The 10,197-nt window shown below is 38.8% G+C and overlaps 1 protein-coding gene across 1 annotated transcript in view; it reads left to right on the forward strand.

Annotated features, from left to right (window-relative positions):
• KCNU1 (potassium calcium-activated channel subfamily U member 1) overlaps positions 1-10,197 on the forward strand; it is a 145,995-nt gene that overhangs the window by 10,686 nt on the left and 125,112 nt on the right. Inside the window, exon 3 of the mRNA XM_029937589.1 lies at positions 9,362-9,423. Coding sequence (XP_029793449.1) covers positions 9,362-9,423 — 62 coding nt within the window. The remainder of the gene's footprint in view (positions 1-9,361; positions 9,424-10,197) is intronic.

Below are 10,197 nucleotides of genomic sequence, written 5' to 3' on the forward strand. Positions count from 1 at the left end.
GTCTCTCCCTGTCATCCAAAAGTCCACCTGAAGCTCAGGGAAGAGGTGACTGGATGGACCCTGAGTTTATTGGGAGAAATCAGCTAAAGGACGTTTCCCCTTTGCGAGATGATGAGGTAGGGAGAGCAAGTTTAAGCCCCAAAAGAAGGCTTAAGGAGCAATAAACAGACGGCTGTGGCTTGTTAAACCTGCCCTTAAAAGGAACATCCTCAACCTGCAGGTTATTTCTCCACGTGGCAGAGGGCCCTGGGCTCCTCCTGGGGTCTCTACCCTCCCTCTACCAGCAGGTGTGTTGGGCCAGGGTGCGCTTGCCTCCACCATCCCGGGTTCCTTGTGCTTCCTTCTAATCACCTGCCCTGGTTGTGCAGAGCCCCCAGCAGCCCGCGCGACAGCTTCTCAGGCCCAGGCTGCTCCTCCCAGCACGCCAGGCCAGGAAGCGGCCGCAGTGGTCAGCGCAGGCACCAGGTAGAAAAGGCCAGCCCTGAGGATGGTACCAGCCCCCACGGGCGTGGGGATTTGCAGGATCTGGTGGAAGGCGGCCTGGGAGTGAGGTTCCATGGTCAGCTGTCCGCCTGCAGAAGCAGCGTGGCACAGCTCAAGCTGCCCTCTTTGCTCTGCTCTGTAGTTAGGGTTCTGGCCAGTATTTGGTATCCTCATATTCGTCAATTTACTGGTTCCAGCACAGTTTATTTTCGCTGCTGGGCCATTTGATGAGTTGAATCTTGCTAAGCTAGTCTCATACTTCCTCCTTATTCACCTCTGCCAAAAGTTTGCAATAATATTCGTCGTTCAACTGGGGAGGTCGGTATTCGGAACCATAGCATCTGCGAGTAGCCCGCCTGGCCCAGCCTGGTAGCTGCAGGACAGCACCGCGCATGCCCAGCCCCGGACCCCGTCGCGCTTGCGCAGCCTGTCCCTTGGTACGCGGTACGCATGCGCTCTGGGCCGGCCCAGTGTCTCCAGCTTTTTGGGTGGAATTTGTTTTACAGAAATTTTTCCTCTGAGTATGTCCTTGGCCTTATCTCAGAGATTTTAGCAAGTATTATTATTATTTTTAAGAATGCCTAATTCGTCGTAAATTGTTTGAAATTTTAATTTTGATTTCTTTTTTGATTCATCATCTACTTAGAGGAATGCTGTATTGTATGTGAGATTTTATTTCCTTGGGATAGAGTCTTTTCTACTTTGGTAAAATTTATGGTCCAAGAATACTACTGCCTTTATAATTTCTGGTTTATGAAATTTATGGGGAAATTCACTGTCGCCTACTGCATGTTCAATTTTTATTACTACATAATGGACTTTTGAAAGAATGTGTATTATGTTTGATATAGAAGCACTATTAATTGTGTTATATGTGTTTTCCATATCCCTTAATTATTTGCTGACTGAGAGGGACATGTCAAAAATTTTTATTTATGATTTTGTAGCTTTATTGAATATTTTGTAGTTTTATCGAATATATTCATCTCCCGTTTCTAACACATTTTAAATTATATATTTTATATAATATCAATTAGTGCATAAAATTACCTTTTAAGTCTTTGCTTGAGTGTGCCTTTTGTCTATACAAAATATTCATGATTCTTACATTTAATGTTTTGTCCTGAATATTTTTGAATACTTTGCCTTCATTTTATTCATACTTTATTAGAATGTCTTTGCCCAGCTATCTGTCAGTCTTTTTCTCTAATTTGTCTAAGTATGTCTCTGTAAATAACATAGAGCTGGATTTTTGTTCTCTTACTGATTTAAGAATCCATTTATTTGTTAATTTTTTAAACTTTATTTTTATTTTTTAATGTTTATTTTGAGAGAAAGAGAGAGAGACAGAAAGAGACAGTGTGAGTGGTGGAGGGGCAGAAGGAGAGGGAGACACAGAATCCAAAGCAGGCCTCAGGCTCCAAGCTGTCAGCACAGAGACTGATGCGGGACCCAAACTCACAAACTGCTTGATCATGACCTGGGCTGAAGTCAGACGCTTAACCAACTGAGCCACCCAGTGCCCCTTTTGTTAATTTATCAGAGGAATTTATTTTCCTTTATAGTAATTTGTTTTATTGGTCCTCATAATACTTAGAGATTGTATTTGCTACATAATAGAATATCTAAATATCAGTGGCTTAAAAAAAAGCAAATGGTAAATAAGGTAGCAAAGAAAGGGAAAATGGATATTAAGCAGATAAAAGCTCTGTCACAGCCTTGGTTTCTTATCTTACTGGAGAGGCCAGAAATATATCCTGACTGAATTTTGAGAAACCTGGGCTCAAACACTGGCTCTCCACTTCCTACTGTGTAATCCTGGACAAATTAACTTTTCTAAATAGGATTTCATTCATGGAATATGAACAACCTCCTTTCAAGTATTGTAGGGAGGCTTCTATGATAATACGTGTAAACCATTCAGGGTATACTAAGCATTGACATTTTTGTTTATTTGTTAATATTTATTACTGTTTGTTACATATGTTGTACAGCTCCTTTTTTAATAGGATATCACAGACATTCTAGGTTAAACCAAGTTCAGAACAAACCTCCCATTCTATATTTCCTGTATATATCTCTGCATGTTTTATATCTATATCCTCCATATGCTTGAGATCTTTGGCATGTTTTTTTTCCCACCATACCACCTGTGCTTCCTTCCAGAAATTGTCAAATGAATCTGAACATTCAGTTCTAGATTGCTGTTGTGGCTTTTTTGTTTGCTTGTCTTTAGCATTACACATCTGGTAAAATTTTTGTTTTATCTTTGCTTTAGAGTTAAAAATTAATTTTACCTGTTTCATTAAGTACCTTTTTTTGTTTTAACATAACATGCTTTATCTTTCTTAAATGTTTTCTTTTCCTTGAGTATTTCCCTTTTTTTTTTTTTTTTTTTGCAAGGGAAAGTGTGGGTGGTATAATTTCATACCTTGAATGTAAAAACAAAAAAGGTTTTTTCTTGTTCTCACTAGAGAACAAGTTTTCTTGGGTGTAGAATTTTTGGCTTTCAATCCTTTTCCCTAAAATCTCTGTAAATGTCGTTCCAGCATCTTCTAGCCCTTAAGGGTACCTGTTAGATACAAAGCTTGTGTTTCTTATCTACAGATCCACCCTCTATCCTCTGCTTTGTGACTTGAGGCCAGGCCTCAGCAATTCCATGTGTCCTTTGCCAGCTTGCTTGTGCTTATAGTTGGGCTCTGCTAATAAGGGTCCGAGAGGAGACAGAAAGCCTGGGAATGGATGGTTGCATCTTTTTTTAATTTTTGTTTTTGTTGTTTTCTCAGCCTCACCCAGGTGATGGCTTTTCAGTCTGGTAGCAGTCCATGGTTCTGGTTTCCAGTTTTTCCAACACTGCCAACACCAGGCTCACACCATCTCCTCCTCAGAGGTACTACCACCAGCCAGGCCAGCTAGGACCCCCTCCTCCAAGGTCTGAAATCCAATTCCAAAGGGTACCTCTTTTAAAATCTAATGTTGATAATCCTGACCTCTTTTATCCTTTTTTGTCAGTAACTTTTTCAATTAAGTTTTTTGTTTTTTAATTTTGAGATCATTAGCAAATCACGTGCAGTTGAAAGAAATAAGGTAGAGCCCAGTTACCCTTTATCCAATTCCTCCAATGGTCATATCTCACAAAACTATAGTGCAGTGACAACTGACATTGATATAGGCAAGCTACAAAACATTTCCATAACAAAGGTCCCTCATGTTTGTTTGTTTTTTTAATAGCCGGATCTACTTTCTTTCCCTCTTAACACTCTTCAAACATGGCAACCAACGGTCTGTCTTATATTTGCTACCTTTGTGACTTTTTGTTTGTTTGTTTTGGTGAGTTGATTTATCCTTTTATTTTTAAAAAAAATTTTTTTATTTAAATTCAAGTCCTTTAATGTAGTGTAGTCTTGGCTTCAGGAACAGAACCTAGTGATTCATTTCCTATATATGATACGCAGCACAGTGTTCATCCCAAAACATGCCCTCCTTAGTGCCCATCACCCATTTAACCCCAGACAGCCCTTATGGTGCAGCTTCTTTCAGTTACTACCTCCCTATAACTCCCATATTCTCCTTCTACCTTTCCCATCCTCCAGTGCTGTTTCATAGATTTTTAGAACCCCAGTAGGAACGCTGACTGTAATTTGATTGAATTTAATTACATGTTCTATATTAGCGTTTTCATAGGAGGTCATTTCAGCTCTTTTCTCTGCTTCATCCTCCTATTTTTTTATACTTCCCACATAACTAGCATTTCTATTGTCTTTTAATACTCATCCACAAAGGTTTAGAATATTGTTTACTGCGTTGGCTGCTGCTTGTGTTCTGTAGGTACACAACGCTATCCACCAAGGAAATTGGCAGTTTGAAGCCCCACTGTGGAAATCTGTCTCAATTTACTGTGTGTTTTCCCACACAGACAAACATGGGAGATCATGCTGTGGCCAGCAACTCTGCAAACAAGGCTTTCTCTGGAACAGGTCACACATTTTTCCATATATTTCTCTCTGCTTTCCCAGATGCTTCTGGGAAAAAAAAAACAGTGTTGCCGCTGCTAGCCAAGAGATTTCCCATCAGTGATGGTGTGGCTGCAGAGTCTCTTCCAGTCCTTGGCTCTGTGGCTTCATCTGTAGTCTATAGGCTCAAGTGGAGGGCTTTCTACCCCTCCACCCCACAAGCAGCCAATGCTTCCAGATTTTGCTTCTCTGACCCAAGAGAAATGTACACATCCCCTTGGAAATCCTTCCTGTATCTACTCAATGCACTGAATAGTGTTTGCAAAATGTTAGCTCCCGGTGCCTACTTTTGGTTGGGTATACATTTTCCTATTTGTTATGTTATTTCTGGATAATATATTTGAGGTTTGTGGCATGAAGTTGGTATTGTTCTTAGTTTCAATGAAACTAACATTTTCTCTTTTTCTGGAGGGTGGGGGTAGGGGTTAATTTCTGCAGTTTGGAGGATTGTAAACATTTGGCCTACTATTATCTTTCTGGAAGCCTGTCAATATATGACTTATACTTGAAGAATCACTTAAGAGATTTAGTGAGAGAAAAAATAATGTGTAAAGAGAAGAAAAAGATATCAATGAAACTGTTAATCATTATCAGTACATTGAAATATATGTTTATAATCTCCCAATATCCACTCCCAACATCTTTCCTGAGTTTCAGAATGCATTTCTAACTGCCATTAAACCCACAAACTTAGTAATATTTCCATCAACACTTACTGTAAATGTTAAAATGGAACTTATATTAAAAGCTGAGACCCCAAGGAAATAGATGGCCAGTAAATCTCAGGTGTTAAATAAGCTGCAATATTGCCACTTACAAAGCAGTTGGAAGAAAACCATTTGAAGCTCTTAGCCTTTTACCCAATCACATGTAAATTACAGTAAGTTAGTTCTTTATATGTTTTAGATACTAACACTTTATCAGATATGTCATCTGCAGATATTCTCGCCCATTCCGCAGGTGGCCTTTTAGTTTTGTTGATTGTGTCCTTCACTGTGCAGAAGCTTTTTATTTTGATGAAGTTTTAATAGCTTATCTTTGCTTTTGTTTCCCTTGCTTCAGGAGACATGCATAGTAAGAAGTTGCTATGGAGATGTCAAAGAGTCACTGCCTGTGTTCTGTGCCAGGATTTTGAGGATTTTTCAAGTCTCACATTTAGGTCTTTAATCCATTTTTAATTTAGTTTGTGTATGGTGAAAGAAAGGGGTCCACTTTCATTCCTTTACATGCTGTTGTCCAGTTTTCCCAGCATCATTTGTTGAAGAGACTTTTTCTATTGGATATTTTTTACTGCTTTGTGGGAGGTTAATTGACCACATAGTTGTGGGTTCATTTCTGGGTTTTCTGTTCTGTTCCATTCATCTGTGTCTGTATTTTTGTGCCTGCACCATACTGTTTTGACCACTACAGCTCTGTAATGTAACTTTAAGTCTGGAATTATGATGCCTCCAGCTTTGTTTTTCTTTTTCAAGTTTATTTGGGGGGTCTTTTGTGGTTCCATACAAATTATAGGATTGTTCTATTTTTGTGAAAAATGCTGTTGATGTTTTGATAGGGATTCAATTAAATGTTGTAGATTTTTTGGGTAGAATAGACATTTTGACAATATTTATTCTTCTAATCCATGAGTATGCAATGTTTTTCCATTTCTTTTGTGTTGTCTTTAATTTCTTTCATTAATGTTTTATGGTTTTCAGAATACAGGTCTTTCACCTCTGGTTAGGTTTATTCCTAAGTATTTTGTTGTTTTTGATGAAATTGTAATTGTTTTTGATTCATTAGCTTCTCTTTCTGCTGCTTCATTATTGGTGTATAGAAATGCAATAGATTTTTATATGTTGATTTGAATTCTGCGACTTCACTGAATTCATGTATGTGTCAGTTCTGGCAGATTTTTGGTGGCATCTTTTGGGTTTTCTAGATAGAATATTGTATCATCTATAAACAGTGAAAGTTTGACTTCTTTCTTGCCTCTTTGGATGCCTTTTATTTCTTTTTGTTGTCTAACTGTTGAGGCTAGGACTTCCAGTACAATGTTAAATAACAATGATGAGAGTGGACATTCTTGTCTTATTCCTGACCATAGAAGAAAAGCTCTGTTTTCCCCCATTGAGGATATTACTGTGGGTTTTGTCATGTATGGCCTTTATTATGTTGAGGCATATTCACTCTAAACCTACTTTGTTGAGGGTTTTTATCATGAATGGATGTTGTACTTTGTCAAATGCTTTTTCTGCATCTATTGAAATTATCATACAGTTCTTATCCTTTCTTTTATTAATGTAGTATGTCGTGTTGATTAATTTGTAAATATTGAACCACCCTTGCAACCCTGGAATTAATCCCTCTTTTAAAACTTTTTTTTAATGTTTATTTTTGAGAGAGAGAGGGGAGGGGGGCCACGAGCTCCGAAGGGGCAGAGAAATAGAGAAACACAGAATCCCAAGCAGGCTCCAGGCTCTGAGCTTTCAGTACAGAGCCCAACATGGGGTTTGAACTCACTAACTGCAAGATCATGACCTGAGCCAAAGTCGGACACTTAACTGACTGAGCCACCCAGCGCCCCTGGAATAAACCCCTCTTGATTATGGTGACTGATTTAAAGAATTTATAAAACTCAACACCCAAAAAACAAATAATCCAATTAAGATGGGCAGAAGACATGAATACATGTTTTTCCAAAGAAGAAATACAGATGACTAACAGACACATTAAAAGATGTTCAACATCACTCATCATCAGGAACATACAAATCAAAACTGTAAGGATATATCACCTCACACCTGTCAGAATGGCCAAAGTCAACAATACAAGAAACAACTGGTATTGGTGAGGGTGTGGAGAAAGGGGAACTCTCCTGCACTGTTGGTGGGAGTGCAAACTGGTGCAGCCACTCTGGAAAACAATATGGAAGTTCCTCAGAAAGTTAAAAATAGAACCGCAATTTAGCAATTACACTACTAGGTATTTACCCAAAGAATACAAAAATACTAATTCAAAGGGATGTATGCACCCTGATGTTTATAGCAGCATTATCTACTATAGTCAAATTATGAAAACAGACCAAGTGCCCATTGACTGATGAATGGATAAAGAAGGTCTGTTATATATATATATATATATATATATATACATATATATATATATATATATATATACATACATACACACACACACACACACACACACACACACACACAATGGAATATTACTGAGCTATAAAAAGGGGACCCTTAGTGATTAAGTATTATCCAGTCTTCAACCCTTCTGTCCCTTCCCCTTGCATTTCTAATTGCCTTTATTTTGCTTAACTTTATTTTCTGAGCACGTAACTTCTAACATACCATGTAAGTTACAGTCTTCTTCATTTATTATCTAGACTCTAAGATCCATAAAGGCAAGAATCTTTGTACATATTGTTCACTGATAGATCCCAGTCTCCAGAATGATATTTGGGTCATGATAGGTACTAAACAACAACAACAACAACAATAAACACAAAAACAAAAAAACCCAATGTACTGAATTTCAATATGAATTGAATTGGTATCTCCAAAGTGGAATGCAAATAAATATTAAACACCTCCCCTTCCCAGATCCCCAGGGTGAGAACATAGTGATCTAACAGCAGTAAACCAGCATTTCCTTCTCTGACCTCCCTTTTCTGTTTATTCTCTGACACTGACCTACAGTTCTGGAGAGGCTGGAGTTAGCTTAGTCAGTGAGCAACTAGAAACAAAAACTCAAAAAGGGTTCAGAAAGAGGAGTCTGACCTTTTTTCCAGTACAGGTAACCTGCCCAAGGAAGACCTGAACTGGAAGGGAGTAAAGCTATAATTGTAACTAAAATTCAGTTGTACTCTTAGTATTACTACTAGTATACTGGACTAAACATTTAAAAAGAAAGACTGGAAAAGTAGAAATGATTGGAGGAATGTTTGGTTACCTAAAGTTGACCTGAGGGACGCCTGGGTGGCTCAGTCAGTTAAGCGTCCGACTTTGACTCAAGTCATGATCTCACGGTTTGTGGGTTTGAGCCCCACAAGCGTCGAGCTCTGTGCTGACTGCTAGCTCAGAACCTGGAGCCTGTCTTCAGATTTTATGTCTCCCTCTCTCTCTGACCCTTCCCTGTTCATGCTGTCTCTCTCTCTCTCTCAAAAATAAATAAAACATTAAAAAATTAAAAAAAAATGTTGACCTGAAAAGTCATGAAGGCTGCAAAGGTTTCATCCAAATGCTTTGAGGGTTTGGAAGGGGAAAATGTCTGGTAACATCCCACCAGCTCCGCTGTTTTGATAAACCAGGTACATTGGCATGTTAAATGCACTCAGATTCTTTTCCTCATTTACAGCACGTTCCCTCCTGTCAAAATCCTGACTGTCCTAGATGGACATGTTGGGACTGTTTCTTCTCCAGTATCACAGACAATTCAAGTCCAGAGTTTATATCCAATAACCCTCATTTCCAGCATGTAATAAAGTGCATAACACATTTAAAGCACTTAATAAATGTTTGATGAATGAAGAAATGAATACATGATAGGACTTCTTGAGGTCAGAAAGCTTTATGAGCAGTGGGAGGGACAAACTCTCTTCTGAAGTATATAAGAATGAATATTACATAAGTAAAATGGGTGGGTGCCTGTCATTTATTGAATACCTAGTAAAGGTCCAATCAATTTCTCTTAAGTGGAAGAATGAATGAATGAATACATGCATGCATGCTAACATAAATGAATGTGTGAAAGATGGCTGCCTATATAGGTAAGGTTACAAGAGTAAACAGAATTTTGCTGGTTTGTGTATTCGTCTATATATCAAGAAAACAATTTGAACATTGGTTCTTGTTTTTTTTTTTTTCTTTCAGGCAATCCTTGTATTTGTCCTAAGCATTGGGTCTCTTATAATCTATTTCATCAACTCTTCTGAGTGAGTAAAATCCCCAGTCACCCTTGTCTTCTGTGTCATTAGGTTGCCATCTAATTTGGAATTTTCTGTTGGGAATAATGTTTAATATGCTTTCAGACTTACACACTTACAAACTCATAAACAAAAGGGTAAGTGCCCCCCCACCCCACTGTGAAGCACTAAATCCAGTTTCATCAGAAAATGCATGAGTTCCCCCTGTATCCTGTCATCATGCATTGCTAGGGGCTGTGGTGCTGAACACATGTCTATTTTAGAGTCTCTGAGACTAGATGCTTCCAGTGGTGGTCTCCACCCCTGGATCACTCATGAGGCGGTCCTGTGTCTTTGGAATCCTTAAGTGTTGAAACAGAATCTGTATGGTTGCTTCAGGGTTTCTCTTCAGTGTTTTTTTTTAATAGTTTATTTTCAAATTGGTTTCCATAATACACCCAGTGCTTCTCCCCCACAAGTGCCCCACCATGACCATCACCCCCTTCCCTCCCTCCCCCTCCCCTTTCAGTCCATGGTTCGTTTTCAGTATTCAATAGTCTTTCATGATCTGTGTCCCTCACTCTCCCCAGCTCTCTTTCCCCCTTCCTCTCCCCATGGTCCTCTGTTAGGTTTCTCCTGTTAGACCCATGAGTGCAAACATACGGTATCTGTCCTTCTCTGCCTGACTTATTTCACTTAGCATGACACCCTCGAGGTCCAGCCACTTTGCTACAAATGGCCAGATTTCATTCTTTCTCATTGCCATGTAGTACTCCATTGTGTATATGTGTATATATATATATA

Source organism: Suricata suricatta, chromosome 1, assembly GCF_006229205.1.
Source record: "Suricata suricatta isolate VVHF042 chromosome 1, meerkat_22Aug2017_6uvM2_HiC, whole genome shotgun sequence".
NCBI classification, from domain to species: Eukaryota; Metazoa; Chordata; class Mammalia; order Carnivora; family Herpestidae; genus Suricata; species Suricata suricatta.